The sequence below is a fragment of the Cottoperca gobio genome, chromosome 9 (genome assembly GCF_900634415.1).
Source record: "Cottoperca gobio chromosome 9, fCotGob3.1, whole genome shotgun sequence".
In the NCBI taxonomy this organism is placed as follows: domain Eukaryota; kingdom Metazoa; phylum Chordata; class Actinopteri; order Perciformes; family Bovichtidae; genus Cottoperca; species Cottoperca gobio.
Window position 1 is genome coordinate 13,295,809 of NC_041363.1, and position 21,869 is coordinate 13,317,677.

The 21,869-nt window shown below is 38.5% G+C and overlaps 1 protein-coding gene across 1 annotated transcript in view; it reads left to right on the forward strand.

Annotated features, from left to right (window-relative positions):
• frmd3 (FERM domain containing 3) overlaps window positions 1-21,869 on the forward strand; it is a 52,163-nt gene that overhangs the window by 7,752 nt on the left and 22,542 nt on the right. Inside the window, 6 exon segments of the mRNA XM_029440475.1 lie at window positions 7,601-7,705; window positions 9,082-9,124; window positions 14,237-14,315; window positions 18,135-18,232; window positions 20,030-20,153; window positions 21,689-21,776. Coding sequence (XP_029296335.1) covers window positions 7,601-7,705; window positions 9,082-9,124; window positions 14,237-14,315; window positions 18,135-18,232; window positions 20,030-20,153; window positions 21,689-21,776 — 537 coding nt within the window.

Consider the following 21,869-nt stretch of genomic DNA (forward strand, 5'->3'; position numbering starts at 1 on the left):
CAAACATTTTCTGATAAATGGTGTGATGGTGGGAGGCTATTACAGAGAGGGATGGTGGTGGCGAGGTTGAGCATCTCATTCCAAAGGTTTCTCTCCTTTTATATAAATTGGATTACATCCATAAATTCAGCTCCCAGACTGGAAGAGTTTGATCCTCCGCTTCTCTCTTCCAATCTGCTCATTAGTGTAGGTCGAGTGGATAATTTGTATTTGTGTCCTGCCTCTGTAGTTTACTTTTAAAATATGTTTTAAGATATTACTACCTCAGCTTTTCCTACTTTAAAAGATATCCTTTTAAAACCAACTTACTTGTCATTCCAACCTCATGCTGTGCAGCCAAACATTGTTGAAACCCACAAACATTTATTTCAATTTTCTTCAGTTCCTAAAGATACCCAATACATCAGATTGAATGTTGGTGAAATATGTAAATAAATTGATATGGCATTTTGAATATATCCATTCCATAGTCGTGGAGTCTTCTTGGGTAAACATCATGTAGGTTCAATGAAAAGCCAATACACTACAATACATTTATGATTTGTTGAATATGAGGACTTTTACAACCATGAAGCTATTTAAGTAGATTTAAAGGGAGATAGAAAGAAGAAGAAGAAAGATAATATGTATGGATACAAATGTTTTTCTGCATCTCTTAGAAATAGAAAGAGAAGATGTTCAGACTCAGTTCTTATCCTCTGCATTGCTTTTCCCTCACTCCGCATCCAGCCCATTGATTTGTCTATGTTGCATCCTGGTCAAGCTTCTGGATCGATCCAGCTCGCTTGGGTGTTGAGTTTTTGGTGGTAAACAGAAACTGGCTTCAGGAACATTGGCACTGTTGATAATAGGAGGACAATGTTTTCACACATGCATGAAAGCCTGCATACACACTCATCGTAATTGGTAAATAAATCGGCAAATTGGTCATAAATCCCTATTACCATGAAGAGCTGCAGTGACAACAGAGAAAAGCCCAAATTAGTGTAGCATTTGTCTTAAAGGCAGACACTATATTAGTTAGTGTCGAGGTAAAGAGGGGAATATGATTGTTTTTAAAGTCTTACTTTCTCTACGTCTCCTCTCCTTTACTCCCTCCCTTCCCTGTGTGTGCAGACAGGAGTGTGTGTTGGTTACTTCACACAGGGATTTCAGGACGCTCTTTCCCCTCACAGAGATTCAACTCAGCCAATTAGGTATGCCGTGTCATGAAAATGAGACGATAAGGACCAGTCATAATTAAGCTGGCATGCATATTAATTAAACAACAAGCGGTATTTAACTGGGCCAGGGCACCCAGGGTCCTAGTGCTTGACTCGTAGCGTCCACAGAGTCAAAATAAGAACAAATCATTCACCTGCTTTAACTAATGTTATTATGGAATACAACATCTACTTTAGAATACAGAAAAACACTCTAATTTTAAATATACTGTCTGTTTACTTTTATTAGTAACTTCTAGCATTTTAAACTGTGGAAATACTTTTTTGGTTCAATCCAGCCTCAGTTTGTTCTTCTCATGTATTATTTGCAATGGAGTTACTAAGCATCTGTTTTTCTGAAATATAAATCCCTGGTGATCTGTGAAAAACCCAGACAGTTCTTGAATGAAGCGTACCACAGTTTTGAAAGTATATCCATAACCCTCAAAGACTCTTCCGTCCATCTGGTCAAAAATTATATTTTGTCAGTTGTATAATAATTTTCCAAAGTTGCAAAAGATTGTGTATGTGTATAGCTGTATGTCCATGCTTAATGTGTATGACCTGAACCACAATTTTTAAGTTCAATTGTCAGTTAGGTATATGTACTGTATTCTTTATTTATTATTTTTCCATGACTATATTTTTCTTGTGTCGTACGAAATAAGCAGCTAGTGTTTTGGTTCACTCTCACTGCTCTCGTAGTGCTGTTATCAGCAATAAAGCTCTAAAAACCCTCTGTACACTACCTGCTCAGCACAAAAGGGCAAACAGACTCAGTTAGCAAGAAGCTGGTGAATATAGTGGAGCATTTAGCAGCTAGAGAGACAGATATTTCATTCAAGAATTGGTAAAAACAGAGCTAAAATAATGTGGACTTGGTGGCCATAAACATGACTTCAAATGAATGATAATGTTGCTGATAACTGCTAGATGTGTAAAATACACAACTGTTTGCCAACAAGTTCAACATCCATCCATCCATCCATCGTCTACCGCTTATCTGGGATCGGGTCGCGGGGGCAGCAGCTCCAGTAAGGAACCCCAATCTTCCCTTCTCCGGGCCACATCCTCCAGCTCCGACTGGGGGATCCCGAGGCATTCCCAGGCCAGTGAGGAGATATAATCTCTCCACCAAGTCCTGGGTCTTCATATTCAACATATCAACTTAAAAATTGATGAAATGTCCGTGTTGTGTTTCCACTGCCAGTGGACAAAATAACCAGTTATTGCCTGTTTAAAGTTCTTCTTTAGGCATGTTTTATACTGTATGTATGTAAAAACACTTTGCTGTAATTAATATTATGTTTAACATAGTTTCCCACTTAAATAATTTAAAAAAACCCTCTAAACTCTAAAAAGGTGCTGGAAGCACATCTACTCTTTCTCCCTCATTGAGAAATTCTGGATGTGGCCTCCCGGCCCACTGCTGCTCGCGCTAGGTCGGTGCACATTATGGCATCGAGGAGCTCCGCAGTGTCGTTGTCTGGTCTATTTTCTCTGTTAGAGGAAACATAGGAGAGATTCAGCCAAACATGTTTGACTCAGATGAGGAGTCTGCTGCAACATTGATGCATAGCAGACGCCTCATAATGGAGTCAGCATCTTTTATTTGTTGTTGTTTGACAGCTTGTAACCGGCAGTGGCTGACACAGCGTGCTGGCTGTGAAACATACAATAATATCTAGTGGGATGTTTTGGTAGATGGTGGAAGGAAGCTTCAGAGTCTAGTTTACATCCAAAAGCTGCACACTCTGCCATGTTTGCTGTCAAAAACTATGCTAATGAAAACTCTCCCTCTCTGTACTGGCAAGTTTCATGTTTGTCCCGCAGTTGTGTTGAAGACTGTTTCCCTGTTCATATGTGTCTGCATTTGCCTATTAGACAGCCATTGGTTGTTTCGAATTTGTGACTACCCAATCTAGTTTACCTGAGATACGTTTGAATTTGAAGTGCAGACATTTCCCCCCTTCAGTAGAATAATGTGAAAACTCCTCTCTAGTGTCAAGCTTTGCACAGATTCAAGTCCGTATAATCAGGGTCAGACATTTAAGGGGACATAAAGAGAAGAAAAACACATTTTTGAGTGACGGGGTCAATTTTTGTCAAAGGACTTTCTGAATCTTTCAGTGGGTTAGAGATTTATCTTTCAGATAAAACTATTATAAGTGGGGTTAAGTTAGTTTATGAGTCTTCCATTATTACAGTCCACAGTTATTACGGCATTGCGCACCATGGAAGTCAAAACTTACTTGAGTTCAGTTTTTGTGAATTTACAATAGATGTAGGAATAAATAAGTGATTCTATGTGTGTTTTTATACTCAATATTTTGATGGTTTTCTATTTTTTCCAATAAGTTTTTCTTTACATGGTCTGCGTCCGGACTCGGCCGGCTCTAAGGTGGTTGCTTTATGGTGAAAAAATGGTAGAGGATGGATAGACACAACCGAACATACACGTCAAAGTGCACTTTGCTTTTGCTAAACTGAATACACTCCACAGCAAGGCTCTATTTAAAGTGTATGTATGTGTTCAAGCGAGGCAGAGAGGGGAGCACTTTGCTGTCATTAGGTGAGATCATGTAGAGACAGGATGACCAGGTTAATTTTTAATGCCCAGCCTTTGGATATATAAAATATGTATTCAACCCTTGTTGGACATGACATAGACTCTTTTTTATTTCTCTTCCTCTCTGCCTCGCTCGTCTTAGTCTCGCTTTTATTCACTCCTTTTTTTAGCTCTGTCTTTGCCTACTCTCTCGTTCAGCCTCTCAGCGTGTCTGGCCCTGGTTCACTCTCTGTCTGGTCTTCTGTGTTGGCGTCAGTCCGCCTCTCTCCTCCCCACGAGCGTCGACCCTGAGAACCAGACAGACGAAAGGTGTCGTTTGATGATCTGGCAAGAAATGGCTCGCAGCATGGCTGTTTTTATTCTGTTTCTTCTATTATTCTCCTCCCTCAGTGTGTCTGTGTCTCTGACGGTTTGCTCTTCAGATTTAACAGCTTAGTAACACTGTTGTCACAGATCAGCTGAAAATCCTAAAGAGATGTAGACAGACACACACACACACACACACACACACACACACACACACACACACACACACACACACACACACACACACACACACTCACACACACACACTCTACAGGCAGGCCAGCATGGAGACACAGACAATCACAGCTACACCCACAGGGACACATACTTGATTTAAAGATTACTTGTGTCAAGGATATAGCAGTAAACCTGAACCAGCCAATAGGGACATGCTGTCTCTGAGATCACTGACAGCTGATTGTTACCGTGGTGATGTAACAAAGGTCACATATGGCATCCACCTACCCACATAATAGCCTATATTGTTTTCAAGTGTAGAAATAGAAGACATCAATACTGACCATCACCAGCTAGCTTAAGCGTTAGCCTCAGGGACTCCAGCTTTGCTGAGTTTTCTGATCCTTGGTCTTTGCTCTGAAGGTGTGGGGTTCAAATATTAACTCCAACTCCTGAATATAGGTTCACCAGTGGCTAAAGACACAACATTAAAATAACACAACTTCAGAGTTACCGAGAGTCAGGTTTTTCCTTATCTGGTAGCCTATAGGCTAACCACCTCCAACCCCAGGGTAGCTGACAGTTTCGGCCACAGTGTGAGGCCTAGTCCACACATACCTTTTTAAACGCAGCTGCTCTGTAATGAATGGGTTACTATACAGTAACTATGCTGTCCTGTTTGTGTGTGGCAGCCTATAGTACAGATAGCAGAACAACTGGGAATGGTGTTTAATTAAATATTGATATGTTTAGTATGCTTGTGTGCGTGTGGGATTAGCCTATATATGAACTCCTTCTGTGTATTGTGTACAGTGTACTCTATTTATTTTTAATTGTTTTTCATTGTTTGTTGCATTGACCTGAAATTGTTGTGGACAGTCAGGTGCTGTTTCTTTTTTGTTTTTACTATTGGCCGCTGTGACATTTACAGGAAATATCTTGCTTTCTTTGTGGCCGTTCTGTCAACACCTACAGTATACTGCAATCACTGCACATAACAAGATTGTTTACTGAGAAATGGAGCATGACTCACCAAGAAATGCATTTAAAAGGTTGCCTCGGTGAGAGATTGTAGCGTTTACCAAACACAACATATGCACAGGATTTAAATGATTATGTAGGATAGGGTAAGAGGACTGAGGTGGCTGAACAGGGTCATTTAAAGTGCAGAAATCTAATTTCATTAAGGAGAGATCAATTGGAAGTAAATAACAATATTTATTCAGGTTGACAACTTAGAAATACTTTGACAATTAGGCACCAGTAACTTGAAGCATCTTCATTACACTTAGGCTACAAAATTAAACAAAAGAGAAATGAAGGCAGAATGTGAGAGGAAATATTTTAAATTGCAGTTTATTTTATTTTGAGTGTCACTTTAACGTAACAAAGCGCTATTTTATTGTTGACGCTGAAAGCTGGGCCTGATCATATTGCACATCCAAGGTTCAATGCCTGCCTAGATAGAAGTGCTCAGAGTGTTCTTCTGCTGCGATTATTCAACTGCACATCTTGGTTTCTGGCTGTTGCCATCTTTTTTCAGAGCTAAGTACAATCACAAGTTCTGGATAAGACATTTGAAGTGTTACAATTACTTACTTATTACTTTCCAACAACTTTCATGAACTCAAAACGCACTGTTGAAAGGGTTAACGTTCTAAGATGAAAACATTGACAATACCCAAATTGTACAACACCGTCTGGTAGCGATCTCAAGGTAGCCTTGCCTTAAGCATACGCTGCATTATCGTCTAATTACAAAATTAACAGAATGCTGTATTAAACAAGTCTTGAAACAGGAAAAAGTTGACTGAGGTAATAAATCAAGTGAGAAGTAGGGTCATTTTCTCATTGACTTCTATACAATTGAACTTTCAACCAGAGGAGTCGGCCCATGCTGGCTATAAGAAATAAAGTGTGTTTAAGGCACTTCCGCTTTGGCTTTAATGTTCAGAACTGGAGGTTGCTGCCTGTGTGCGTATCAGTTGCAAATGTCTGTAGGCCCACATAGAATCAATAAACAAAGCTATTGACTCAATCTAAAGCCCTTAGCTTCAATCTTAAGGAACACCAACACATTGCTGATGTGGCTGCCATTTGATAGAAGAGAAAAACAACGACAGGGATGTTTCTGCCTGATTTTCAATCATTTCCATTCAAAGAAAACTGTGATGCTGTTAGCAGAAAACATGAAGCACATTGAGTGAAAAAGAAGTTTGGTAAAATGCTTCAGGGTGAATAAAGACAATCAGGACAGGTTCCTTCTGCAGTTTAAAGTGTGTCTGGGACAAATCAGCCATGATAAGACTATTGCTTACTGTTAGTGCAGTTAAATATGTAAAATAAGCAATGAGTTGCCATGGAGATGTGTCAGGAATTTATGGCATACTGACATTAGTGTTCATTGGCAGCTTAATATGTTGTCTATCTGACAAGATGTGGCCAAAGAGACCGCTCTGTGTGTGTGTGTGTGTGTGTGTGTGTGTGTGTGTGTGTGTGTGTGTGTGTGTGTGTGTGTGTGTGTGTGTGTGTGTGTGTGTAGGTGTGTGTGCGTTGATGTGTTTGTTTATGTGTGTCTCCAGTGGTGAGTAAATCACAACAACGGCAAACAGACGGTTTCCCACTAAATCAATCAATCCTGCCTAACTGAGCACAGCATTCACCTCCATCAGCAGGTTATAGGACACACACACACACACACACACACACACACACACACACACACACACACACACACACACACACACATAATCACATGACTTGAGGTGATCTGTGATGCATATAAATGACAATCTAAGGAATATTTAATATTTAATCAATTGGTTGGAAGGTGAGAATTGGAAGTTCAGAGATGGGCTGGATAAATGTGTTCTTTTATATGTGTGTGTGTGTGTGTGTGTATGTGTGTGTGTGTGTGTGTGTGTGAGAAAACTTGTTTTGTGCTCAGCTAAATTCATATTGTACACTTAAACGTGACAATGCTTGGGCGCATCTGTATGTGATGAGTAATTATTGACTGAGGAGCAGGTAATAAATGCAGAGTGATTATTGATCTTTCTGTGTCTGCTCAAGTTTATGAACTGCCTGTGGACTTTATTTACTGGCATGTCAGGAGGCTGGAATATGACCTCAGGCGATATTGCCGCCAAGAGACCTACAACTACATCGCAGAAATATTACCCAAGAGGGGATTGTTTGCTGTGATATGGCGCAGTGATGCAGCTATGAGCTTAATGTGATTTATCATCATGGATGGAAAGATTGCTTAGATGAAAGTAGTGGATGCTTACTTATCACAAAACAGATATGAATTATTACATGTTTTTTGTGTTTTACATCTTCACAGAGAGACACCAAAGGCCAGTTCCTGTTGGACCATGTGTGTAACCACTACAACCTACTTGAGAGAGACTACTTTGGTATTCGATATGTGGACCCTGAAAAGCAGAGGGTAACTATCACACCCACGCAGAACAACCAAAAGCAGCAGTGCTGTAACTCACGACTATTTCCGTTTTCTTTCAATCATTTTTTTGATTAATGGTAAAACTGCAACGTTTAGTCGACTAATCAATTAGACTGTTGATTGACTAATCGATGAATCAACTAATTGTTTTGTCACTAGAACTGGAGGAATGATTTTATCTTGAGGCAAGAATCAGGTGTAACATGTAATACTTTCAAGCATTTCTTAAGTTTGTTTGGATTGGGTTTTCATAAAACAGTGAAAGGAAATATCAAAATGAAAACAAGCATTCCTTGTTGTATTATCCCACGATGATGTTTTGCCTCTAAAGCAGAATCTTCTTATCGATGCATTTATATACATTTGTTATGTCATCAAAAACATTTTTTACGGCTGCACAAAATCCCAGCAGGCAAAACAAAAATAAAGAAACTGATCATCACACCTAAAAGACACAGTTTATGGGATTGTTGGAAATAAATCTGGAGGCAGTCAGCACATTATATTACACGTTCAAGTGACATTATAACAAGACCAGAAGCTCAGGCGGCCTCTAGCTGCATTTAAAAGGCAAATAAGTAATGAATAACAACAAGCAAATATCAGCAGAAGGTGTTACAACACTAAAGCACAAGTACAGCAGACTGCGCAAAGACAAACTTACAAGAGAATAAAGGCATTAATGAAGTTGTTTCCTCTTATTGAATTAATGCAGTTCTTACGCCAACTTTTCATTGTAATAGATTTGGAGATCGGGATGAAATGTCCAAATGTACCAAAGGGATGGAGAGCAAATGAGTTGTTTTACCTCAAATTGTCAGTAAAAATAATGTCCTGTCCTGGATGCACTCAGGAGTGTAGGACGCTCACTACTTCTCACTCATAAGCACCATTGAGCTTCCAGGTGAGCAGGTTGTTACAAAAGAATCTAGAGAAATTGATTAGATTAAGGTTCAAATATGTAACGTTTTCATTTTTTTCAGGTGTTGCTCATTTGATGAACATTATATATTTTATTTATTACAAGTATAACTGTCAAGTCCATCCAGCAGGGTCCATGTTTCTCTTTTAATGACCATCTACGATAAAAACAGAAATATATCTAGAATGATTCATTTAAATACGTCATTTTGATTTGTTGACTGATTTGATTTGACTAAAATTTGCTGAGTTTAAACAATGTGTCATTCAATTATTCAGAGATTTTTTAATGGAAATTGAAATTGCAAACTATTCTCTGTTTTACTCGTCTGCTCTAAAAGTTGGTATCTTCATTTTGGGGTAACATTGGTCTCTCTCTCTCTCTCTCTCTCTCTCTCTCTCTCTCTCTCTCTCTCTCTCTCTCTCTCTCTCTCTCAAAGCACTGGTTGGAGCCCAATAAGCCCGTGGTGAGGCAGATGAAGTGTAAGTGTCAGAGTGTAAAATGCATGTGTGTGTGTGTGTACTTTGTGTGTACATTTGTGTGTGTTTGTTAATGTCTCCCTTCCCGAGAGCTGCTTCAGTGTGAGGAGGTCAAGCTCTGCAACGAACAGACAACACCACAGGGACGCTGATATATTCAGGGTCTGGACAGCATACACACAACAGTGTTGTGTCAAACTATTAAAAAAACAAAAATCAGATATCAGCATTCGTTACGTGTGGTAATAAAAAGAAGAAAAAGTGTAAAAACATTTGTTTTTCATAATGGGAAAAAATGTTATTTAGGAAGTTTACTCTTATATAAGTTTTAAAGCCTTATCACTCACTTTATCCGCAGGAGACATTGCTCACATTAACACTTGCCATGAGTAGTGACAGAGCCAGACAACACCACAGGCAGACAAACAGCGATACAATAAAGACAGATAAAGTGACACAACTAACTGCCAGAGGCACAGTTGGCCCACAAAGGAAATAAACTAACAAACAAAGTGAAATTCACAGACATGGCAGAGGAGCCAGAAGCCAGAGAACTCAGTAAACAAGTAAACAGGCTTCCTTCAGTGGACATGCAAGTTAACCAGTTTCATGGATGGCGTAGCACTGAAGGGATGACAATTATACACATGGAAATTAATTAACACCAAGCCATGTGCCTAGCTACACACAGTGACAAAGAGCGTACTGATAGTTGTTGACCATCAGTCATGAAAGGAAGCAGATTTGATCTGAGCCCCGGTAAATGATCTCTCTTGTCCAGTGGTGTTTATGCACCCATTTCCAATGTTATCAGCTGATTAAATGGCCTTTATCAGTGGTTATAACTACCATTATAATGCGTCATAAGGGCCAAACTGCACCTACTACATTATAAAAGTGAAAGTGAAACTTCATGTTGTGAACACAAAGACAACAAGACGGTTTTGAAGTGCTTTGTGTCCCATCCATTGCCCCCGACAAGACTTCCGCCTTTGCTCCTGTCATAATTACTACGGTCGCTAAAGGTCGATGTCGTCTTCTTGTATTCCGTCTGCATAGATCATAAACCCTACTAGTACTACCTACTATCAGGCCTACTACTACTAATATTGTATTTTTTACTCCACTACATTTATTTGACAGCTTGCAGAGTTAGACTTTTAATACAACATATAAATCAATCAATACATTATGATATATTATTATAGATTAGGTTATCCAGCGGTATATAAAGTAATTAAAGCCATTACCAGCTGCAACATTAAATTGATGAGCTCTAGTGAATCACTAGTTATAATTCAGTAATATAATATATAATAATCTGAAATAGGTTGTTCTGCATTCTGAGTACTTTTACTTTTGGTAATTTTAGTATACTTGGATGCAATGTTTTTGTACTTTACTTAAGAAAGGTTTTGAATGCATAGCTTTTATTGAGTATTTTTTACAGTGTGGTATTGCTACTTTAAGTTATAGATCTTTAGTAGTACTTTAATAATTCTTCTTCCACCACAACAGCCGATCAGTGCAGTTTCAAAAATGCTGATGTAAAATCACGTTGCAGTGAGATACACTTTATTTCTGGAAGCAAATGTTTTAGTCCCCTCCTGGAATGAAGTAGCTGAAGGAACAAGGAAAGATAAGTCAGCCTTTGCTTCATAAAATATTTAAACACGTTTTGCTTTGTCAGCCAACTTTTCTACAGAGGTTTGGAAGATAAAATCAAGAAGCAAATATTTTATTTTGATTTCAATGCACCTTGCTGTCATCTACCTCTTCTTTCACATTATGTAGTCCAAAAAAATGTTTGGGTCTTTCATTCTATCAGGCTGAATCCTGACATTGACTGTTGATGCTTTGCTGCAGAGTTGTGATGTTTGCATACATTTAACCAATGTGCGATCAGCATTAACATGTCTGAAGTTCACCCACCCTTTTAATGACTGTCATGTTCTTTCTGTCCCGCTATAAATTAATAAAGGAGCTATTAGCGGTGTGTTCTGGTTCATCAGAACATGTGCGAGAGGGCAGGAGGGGGAAGATGAGGAGACCAATGAAAATTTGAATGAGAGATGGAGAAAGAAAGAAAGAGGGGGGAAATAGTGATGAAGAGGAAATGTGTGGGGGGCTAACTCAGAGGGGAGAGAGGAGACAGTGATAGATAATGTAGCTAAAGAAAGAAGTCAGATTAGGGAGGAAAAGAGAGCGAAAGAGGAGAATTTTGAGAGTTTGAGATGAGAGAAGCTGACAGAGAGTGAAAGAGATGAGAGAGGGATAGAGGACGTGTGGTAAATAGATCTGAGCCGTACTGACACATCACTTCTCCCTGTGGCAGCATTTACTGTCAAATTAGGATGTGTGGCTTGTGATTTATTTTCTCTTTGTGCGTCTCATCTTACGTACATATGCGTCACAGCGTGTGTGTGCATTCTATTGTGCCAATTCACTTTCCCCTGAAATGTTTTATTTTTAAAGCATCTTGGTCCCTTAAGCCTGCGCAAAAAGCATCTCAAATTCGTTGGGCGCGGGTGGGAGGATTGCGTCTTTCATATTGCTCAGCATGTATTATGTAGATGTGTGCTGTTTTTCATAGCTAGATAATACCGCAGAGGATCCCACCATTAAAGACAGAGTGGTGAGGGCACTCTGTAAAGTTCTCTGCTCCCATGTTAGATGATACTCACTAACTTCCTCCTCTTCAGCCATCTCCTTTTTTTCCTCTATATCAGACATAGACGAGCATAGTTAAAACAAACATGTCCCTCATTATTCCAAGGTGTGTTCCCCTTTTCTTTCAATTTCCTACTCCAAAATGACATTGCTGTACCCCTAAAAAGACGGCAATATTTTAAACAGGGCGACTGACTGTTTTTCCTGGCCAAGGTCAGGGTCCTTGAACACAACACGAGTGAAACGTGTCATCACGTGGTCACGTCATGTCAAAAAACTTCAATATTAAACGAGACGGTCATTGACATCAGTGAACGCAGCGTGGCGAGTGTAAAAAAGAGAAAGGTGGATGCGAAATGTCGTACTTTCCAGGAGAAATGGACGAATGATTATTTCTTTGTGGAAGTAAAAGGCCAGTGTGCCTAGTTTGTGCGGACGCGTCTGCGGTGATGAAAAATAATCTCGAGCGTCATTACAGCACGAAACATGCCAAACTGCACGAGCTGAAAGGACGAATGCGTTTGGATAAAGTTAACGCTCTTCGGCGGAGTTTGGCCCAACAAGCAGCTCTCTGCAGAGCGTAACATACAAACATGGAAAGATAGAGAGGTAGACCACCACACCAAGAGCTGTGCAATTATCACTGCCATGTGCAATACTCACTTTATTTTCTATCAACCACTTTGTACTTATATTATTTTTATTCTATTTAATTATTGTGTACTGCCTTTTTACTTCATATGTTCTTTTGCTGTTTTGCTGTGAAGATAAATGTCCCCGTTGTGGGACTAATAAAGGATTTCTGATATCTAATAAAACAGAAAGATACATGGATAAAAAAGTTGCTTTTTTGCACAGCATGAAAGAAAGGTGAAATTAATGTCTTAAAACAAAGAAAGACATAACATTATTTTTAATGTCCGACCACCCATGGAACGATGTCGAGTTTCATAAATGAACTTTGAACGAATACAAAGAAGGCAAAGCATTTAGACTGTTTGACTCTGACTGGTTGAAACAAATATCTTTCAATCCTCTCGCAGATTCTGAGTATTGCTTTTTGAAAGCAAAATGTACTCATTCAATGAAAGTTTCCCACACGCCACATTCGGCATGGATCTGCGCAGGCAAGAAAACTGGCGATATCATAAGTGCTTATTGCAGTTGTGTTGCAGGGTAAGCTATTATAAATATATACCTAACTTGTGTTTGTTAATTATTATAAAACTCAATATATAGAAAGTACATTTGTCAATATATAAATCAAGTAGATAGACTACATACCCCAGGTCGAGTTCAGGATCAGGGAATTCATTTGCTGGTTTTCCTTCCATGAAATGCTCACTGCAAATCCACGAAGATTCCTTGGGCTCCCAAGACTTCCCATTGTAATCCTGTCTCTTTACAGCTTTGGTCCATGCTAGCCTTCTATCATTGTTCTTTAGTGCTGTTGGAAATGGAAATAGTTCGAGCTTGCAGTCGCAATTTTTGCAATCGTGAAGCTCACAATGAGATTCTGCCCATTTATTTAGCTTTCTCCCACTGTTTGAACATCCTTTCCCCACACAATGTTGGTGTCCAAATCCCATAACTAGAAGAGCGATGATTACACACTAAAAACTAGCCAATACAATGTAAACACGCTTGCAGAATAAGCTAAATACAATGTAAACACGTAGAGAAGAAATCCAATGGGGCGGCCCTTGTAGAGTTGGTGCTCACTTTTCTAGGCTTGCCACCCCAGCATGCATTGCGATTCCACCGGAAGCCCGAAACTCCGATTCCGTCTATACACTAATGTCTGTACATCATGCAAATGTGCAAACACTTAAGGATTAAACTTAGCATGTTTGTGCATGAATGTGTGTTTATATGCAATTCTGTGAGATTGGTGAGAGCCCAGGAGGGAGTTTAAGCTACTGCTGTGTTTGATCCGAGCCCCACATCATTGACTGTGTGTGCATTCAAAGCTTAAATTCTGTCCCGCAGCAACTATACACACACACACACACACACACACACACACACACACACACACACACACACACACACACACACACACACACACACAAACATACACACAGTTAGAAATGCTTTAGGACTCAGATCAAAGTAGAAGAAACAGACCCCAGTTCAAGTGAGGCACTTGATATGTGTGTAAGTGTGTGTGGGTGGGTGTGATGAGTAATTACTGTAATTATCAAATGACTAATCAGTATTAGAGGCATACCCTAATTACTTTTCTCGTCTCCAACTTCTTTTTCTCCTCAGTTTTACATAATCCTCATTGCTCAGCTTCTGTCTTGCACTCATTCATTTATCTCCCCCCTCTCCTGTTCCCTCTCCTCTCCTAATTTAAACCAACTCCATTGCTTCTCTCATTTCCTTCATGTTCCTCCACTGGTTTCTTCTCTCTCCTAAACTTTCTTCTCTTGTCTTTAACAGCTCAGCAGCCGTACACGATGTGTTTCCGGGTCAAGTTTTATCCCCACGAGCCAATGAAAATAAAGGAGGAGCTCACCAGGTAAAAAGTAACACAAACAATGAATGCATTATGAGTGATGAAGTAAGAAGGAAGGAAATAGAGAAAGTGAATGAAAACGACGTGCCTCTCTCTCTTTTACTTGTTCAGGGAGCAGCTTTATTACATTTATATAAGCTGCCATTTTATCTAAATGTCAATAGCTTGATGTGAGTTTAAGAGCTCATTAAGAAATGGTTCAAAAGGAATCCCTGAGTGATCGTCTCAGGGAGCTTTGGTTGGTTTGCTAACACTATCCCAGGCCTGTTGAAAGAATACAAATAACATTTATTTCAGTGACAGCCACAGCACGGTAGTGTTTTGTTGTTGAAAAAATGTAATATCCCCAAAAAGATAACATCCAAGTTTTGCCACCGCAATTCTCTTTGTAGGATTATCACACATTCACAAACTGCAGGGATCTTTTCACTTCTCTTTCTTTAGCTTATAGAAAATAGATTTTTCTCTAAATAAATTAAGAAATACAACAGTTTCATCAGGTGCTAATGACTTTTGCAACATGTGCTCACTGTGATTTTATGTGAATATGAAAAGTCTTTCATCCATCCAACAATGTAGTCCAGTGTGTAATGAGTATTACAACCTTCACAATTATCACCTTCACTTTTACAGTTGAAACCTCCTTTGTGATATATTCTTTTTATTATTCTTTTTTTTGGGAAAAGTATTCATCGTTTCACAGAGTATCAGTATTACTGCAAGTAGCATTATGCACACTCAAAACAAAAACATGTTGCAGTAAGTTGGATAATCATTTTACAGCCTGGCTCTTCCAGGTGTTTTATTTTATTTTATTAACATTAACTTTAATTATCTTCAGTTGATCATGGGAAGCTTTCATTTGAAATAGTATAACACAGAAGAAGAATCATTTTTAATAAACATTTTTTGCGATAAGATAATATAAATCACATTATATTCTCACCCATTTGTTCTATCAAGTCAGCTTAAGTGTCTTAAAGGTTTATTGTACTCAGTCCACTTGGTCCAAATGTAGAATTTGTTTTCTTTTTTAACTTTGAGGGAACCTTTGTGATATGTTGCACCTTATATACATTTATGCTATTTATAAAAACACATTTTTTATTTAAGAATTGTGCTGTAGTACAACTGGTAGTTTATACAAACTTTCTAATAACCCTCCTCCCACACCCTCCTCACACACACACACACACACACACACACACACACACACACACACACACACACACACACACACACACACACACCTTCTCTCAGGCAGAGTGATAATGAGAGATGCTCACTCAGCAGGGACTCTGTTTTCTTGCTCTCCGTCCCATCTGAGCTGTCATGTCTCACCAACTCTCTGTTCCTTTCCTCCATTGCTGCTTTTCCATCTTTCTCTTTCTCATCCTTTCCAGATCTCTCCACTCCATCTCTTCATCATTTCATTTCCTAAGGGGTCTCCTCCCTTCGTTCTTTTGGTCTGTCTCTGTCCTCCTTCTTGCTCCCTGTTATTACAGCCTATTCTTCTCCCTCAGGTAGTCTCTCCACATCTGTTAACTCATTTTGGCACATCTTCTCGCCCCCCTCAACTTGTATTACTTAAAGGTGTTTTTGTACTTCATTAATGTCATAAAAACTCTCTTCTCTGTTTCTCGGCTTCCTCCTTCCTTGAGTTGTCTTTCAGTTTTTGTAATGTCTCTCTAGATTTTTCATTTATCATTCTTTTTTTTACCCCCCTCTCCTTGCTATTTGTAAGGAGAAGGACAGTTTTATGTGTCAACTTGTTTAAAAAATAACAACATCCTCCTCTCAGAGTCCTCGAGGAGCACCATTATATGACATTGCTGCTGATGAATGTAGAGGGAAGATAGAAGTTAAAGTCAACATAAGTTTGGAAAGTTCAGAAGGAACTGCCGTCAGTGATGAAATCTAATGAAGTGCTCAATATCGAGCCTTTTTGGTTTGGGATTTAATTTTTTTCATCATTAAAATCCCCAAAACGATTATGCTAATGTGTGTGTGCTGCATGTGCTCCAGTTTGCCAGATGTTATTTGAAGTTTGACATTTTCATCCTCAACTCTTTCCCCCAGATATTGAAAAACGACCCAAGTATTCTTATTGATCGCATCAATATTAAGTGATTCTGCATCAACGCCAGTGCACAGAGTAGTGTACTTGGGCAGAACGGTTGGGTAGGATGAGGTGGTGGATGAGACTCTAGTTCAAGTTTCATTGCAGACTTACAAACTTGCCTTTTAACTAACCATAACCACAATAGCCACAATGTTTCCCTAACATAAACCAAACCATAGTTTTCACGTCCAGATATAGTAGAAAGAGAATTTAAAAACATCAGGATTGAAAGTAATCCAAGGTTTTACAGAATACACAGCTTCTGTTTTTGATTGCTGTAAAAGTGTTCTGCATGGATGTAACCTACTCAGTGATCCCATAGTGAGCAGTCAAAGCACCTACACAAATGAATGCAAATCATGCAGTGAATGGGAATAATAAAAAACACAGTGGGAAAAGAAGAGACAGAAGAAGAAGAGAGGGAGAAAAAGTGATTAATTTTTTTAAAGTAAGGTGTGGGGACAGAAAAGCGTTAAAATTAAAGAAACTGACAAGTTGTAAATATCGTGTAAATAGCATTTTGTTCTCATTATGACAGCTGATTCGTTATATAGCCTTCTATATTAAGTGGTTAATTCAATTCAATTGGCTGTATTGGCTTTATGTGTTGCCAAAGCATAATTACGATTATGAAAGACAATGAATGAAAATAACAAGTACAACGTAAAGTGAATTAAAATATTAGTTAATAGAAATAAACAAAACAAAAATTAAATAAGTAAAAATAATATATACAGTGTATGTAAGTAATATATGTAGTGGTACCATTTCAATGTGACTTAACTATAACAATGCAAGACAAACAAATACAAATCAAGGGATAATACAACATATCTAATTTTGGATAGATAACAAAAGAAAATCTACTGATAATAAAATAAGGTAAAGAGATGTTAAAATAAAACCCAGAGGAGTTACAGATGGAGGAATTCCTGTTACATAAAACAAGAAGAGTGTAAAGGATACTGTAACTATAAGATCGAAACAAGAGTTCAGGGAAGGAAGTAGAAGCTGAGAGGACGGAGAGAGTCTCTGCATGCGACAAAGAAAAAAATGGAGAAGAGTTCTATTAAACAAAACTGAGAAAGTCATGTACATAAAGATAGCTCAGTGTTTTTAGGCCAAATTGAAGAACTTCTATTTTGCTACGGACCGACTGTATAAATACATCTATTTCGCAGCAGGCTTTTCGCTCCATTCAGTCTTTCATGCTTTCCTTCAGCTGCTTGAGTTAGAAAACAAGTTTAATGAGTCGACTGCAACGCATGTCCCTGTAGTTTCAGCACCACTGTCGTTTCTTGTCCCCTTGGTAACACGAGACAAGTCAGCAGCAAGCCTAAACTAGCCTCCATTGAAGCCGTTTCCATAGTAACTACAGTACCAGTCACTTCTGTATGGCAGTTGTTACTATAGCAATGCTTTCTATAATTGCCATAGTAACATCATTATGGCATCAAGGACGAAAACTGTATTGTTTTTTAATTAATTTGACTGGAATATTTAATGTAAAGATAATGTTATGATGACATCCCATAATCAAGGCTCAATTTTCTACACATTTCTTCATTAGTGCTGAAATGTTGCAGCCATACTGTGGACCAAATACACTTTTAATTTGAGGAACAAATGTTTTGTTTAAGTGGCATTGTCAGTTTGTCTTTCTTCATAACTGCGTGTGTTTGTTGTGTCTGTGTGTCCAGGTATCTCCTGTACCTCCAGCTGAAGAGAGACATCTACCACGGTCGTCTCCTTTGTCCTTTTGCTGAAGCTGCATATCTGGGAGCCTGCATCATACAGGGTGAGGCCTATAGGGACAACCAGTACATTTTGTTTAAATATATTGACGGTAAATCCACAAGTGATATAGCATCTTACAGTTGAAGTTGACAATTATTATATTTAAATGTTAAGGTATACACATGGATATAAGGTTTTACAGTTTTGTTTGTCATTACTTTGAACAAAGTATAAACATTAGTTAAATTCTGCAGTTTACTGTGGTTGATCTATATGTGACATTAGTTTTGACCCCTGGCAGATTCATACTGCTTGTATCACAGTTTTCAGTACTTAACCTTTTGTTACAGTTTTAAGAGTGTTCAGTAATTTAACAGAAAGTCACTGTGGGATTTAGGGGCTTTTATATTAAATGTACCTGCTATTCCTTTGTAAATGTATGTATTACTTTGTTTTATTTATATAATGTATGCATACACGGATACTCATGTGTTTTAGACATAGTTAGTATGCAGTTTAGATTATGCTAATCCAACCAATGCTTTTAGTTAATTTGAGTTATTATTGAGTTATTACGTTTTTATTATTAAGCATTTTGTAATATTTGTAAATTAATCTACATCCTTATTAAACAGCGTTTTGATCATATTTCAGGTCTGATATGTCGGCCATTTTTTTCGGTCTAAACAGATCACATATTAACAAGCTAACATTAGCTTTGGTTCAGTTACAGGTGTAAGTATTCAGTAACAACTCATTTCTACATAATAACTAGTTTGTGTAATGCTGTTTAGATTTAGGGATGCGTAACTTTAAATCACTCGGTTAACACTTATGTCATAAATGGCTGAAGAAAAAGCTCCATTTGTCTCATTAACTACATTTCGAGTTATTAAACTGGTGTTGTATTCCTACTTTTCAAAACACAGCAAGATGTCTATGCAACGCTTGGAAAAGGAATAAGAAAGATTTATTTTCTTAAGTTTATTATCAGTAACAGTTTAATGTTAAATCAAAGTACGGAGCCACTTGCTTTAATACGGATTAAGGAGGAATTAGCTGAGGTGTATCACATAATTGAACCACTCTGGCTGATGCATACAACTCTGAACTGTGCAAACTCTCTCTGATTGGCTCATATCCCCAGAGAGCAGAGTGTGACTGGCTAAATTATCTCGACCCAGAGTGTGTCTGCAGCGTATCATTGGCTGCTCTGATTAATAAAGGCAGGTCCCACTTTGTCAGGGTGTTGATTACGTAGCTTACTGTTTAATTAAACTCCAGGCAAGTTTCTGATTTAACCTTTATTATGACTGCTAATTAAGAACGGATTTAAAAGAGGAATTAGTGTCTGTTGGGGCTTTGTACTGGATTCAATAATGAAAATATTTATCTATCAGGGTTATCTCAGCTGCTTATGAGTATATTCTCCTATGGAAATAAAAGTATTAAAAGGTTTAGCTCTTTAAGCTTTCATCTAGGCTTGAGCAACCAGCAGATCTACTGATGACACAAATCTGTTAAATCCTATTTTAAAGGAATAGTTTAGCACTTTAGGGAATATGCTTATTACCTTTCTGGTGAAGAGTTAGATGAGAAGAATGATACCACTCTCATATCTATTCGTCGACTATAAGGCTACTCCAAACAGCTAGTTAGCTTAGCATAAATACTGGAAAGAGGGGGAAACAGCTGGCCTCGCTCTGTGCAAAGCATTTATATAGAATGCTGAATTGCTATTGTTTGAAAATGGTGAATTATTCCTTTAAAGCAGATATAGCACATTTACACATTTTCTAAACTGTTTAACCTGTTTTTATTAAACCATTGTCACACTGTTATCATCCTCTGTCTCCAGCTGAGCTCGGGGACTACGACCCAGAGGAGCACCCGTCAGACTACATCAGGGACTTCAAACTGTTCCCAAAACAATCCCTCAAACTGGAGAGGAAGATTATGGAAATACACAAGAACGAGCTCAGGTAAAACAATGTGTGTGTGTGTGCGTGTGTGTGTGCGTGCATGCGTGGGTGTGTCGCCTGGTGGGGTTGTTTGTTTTCTGGAGCTGCGTCTTTGTTATCAGTTTACTGTTTGATTTTGATGACAGGCGTGGATGCTCACTCCTGTGATCTGTGTTTTCAAAACAGGCTGTGAAGACAATGTTCTACTGCAGACAGAAAAAAAAGCACTTTCTGTTGTTCTGGGTAGAGACCAAATGTGATGATGCCTAGAGATTTGTGGTGCATTGCATTTCAGAAGGTATTTCAGTTGTAGGTAAATAAAAACAGAAATTAATTTGCATGAGCATGAATTATGTATTTATGTCTTGGTTTGGACACCTTGCTTGCTACTGCAGGATTTTTAGAATTTACATTTGGATTAAAATCAAACATACAGGGTGGATGAAATAAAATGAGTTAGATGTTTGTAAAAAGACGCCCTGCGTTTGGATCCCCTGAAAACTCAGAAACAATAAATAAATATACACTCTGGCATGTTCTCTGCTTGTTCAAGGAGAGAAGTTGGATGTGGAATAAAATGTAATATGAGGAAAAGGCTGATTTAAAAGAGGAGGTTAATGCATGCAGAGGTTGCTGCAGAAACATAATGATGAAAGAAACTGATGCCACATTCGTAGTCTTACTCGAGACTCTGCACGGCCCTGATAAATTCTTAAATAATAAGGTCACATGATAGACAGAGGAAGATTATGGAAATACACAAGAACGAGCTCACGTGAAACAGATGTGTGTGGATGTGTTTGTGTGTGTCGTCTGGAGTTGTTTGTCTTGTAGCTGCGTCTTTGCTATACATAACCCCCCACCCCCTCGGGGTGTTTATTTGTATCATCGCTACAGCTCATGAGTGATGTTGTTAGGTTTGTGACCGTCACACTTGCAGCGATTATATAAACATCAAAGACAAATCCTTCATTTCCCACAGCACAGAGGCAGATGATGCCAAATGCCCTCTGTGTGCCCTGATGGGTCTGACAGACAGGATTAACAGCATGTAGATTACAACTGAGCCGTAGAAAGACACTTCAGGTGATTTACTGGGTGCACTGTGTGTGTCTGTGAGTTTTTAAGCAGTTGTTAAATGTTTTTTTTTTTTTTACTCTATGTGCATAGAGACAGATGTATGTGTGTATAATTATAATGTTGATTTATTTGTCTGGCGTCAGGATGAGTATCAGCGTATCAGGCGTACACTTGGCCTCTGTTAATATGTTTCTGCAAAATGCTAACAGATGATCAAAAACTGGGCCAAATGTAATAACTTACTAAAATGTGTTAAACTCACAACAGTATTTATCTCAGACACATTCTGTGATAGAAGACATATAATTAACAGTTCATAGTCAGCACATGCTGCTATTGTATGTACACACAATAGTGAAAAAATAGATAAACTGTAGACTATAACTGCTATTTTTATTTCCATACGCTGACAGCATCAATGTGTTTCATTTTAAATAAACTTCTCCTCTCCTCTCTTCTTCTCTGCTCTCTTTCAGGGGCCAGTGTACTGCATTTGCAGAGTTGAACATGCTCCAAAGGGCTCACAGCCTCGAGACGTATGGAGTTGACCCTCACCCATGCAAGGTAACATTAGCGGAGCGTCTATACAGTCTGTTCAGTGTGTTCAGTGTGTTCAGTTCTATACAAATTATTGTTGCATTTTGTTGATCATAATTT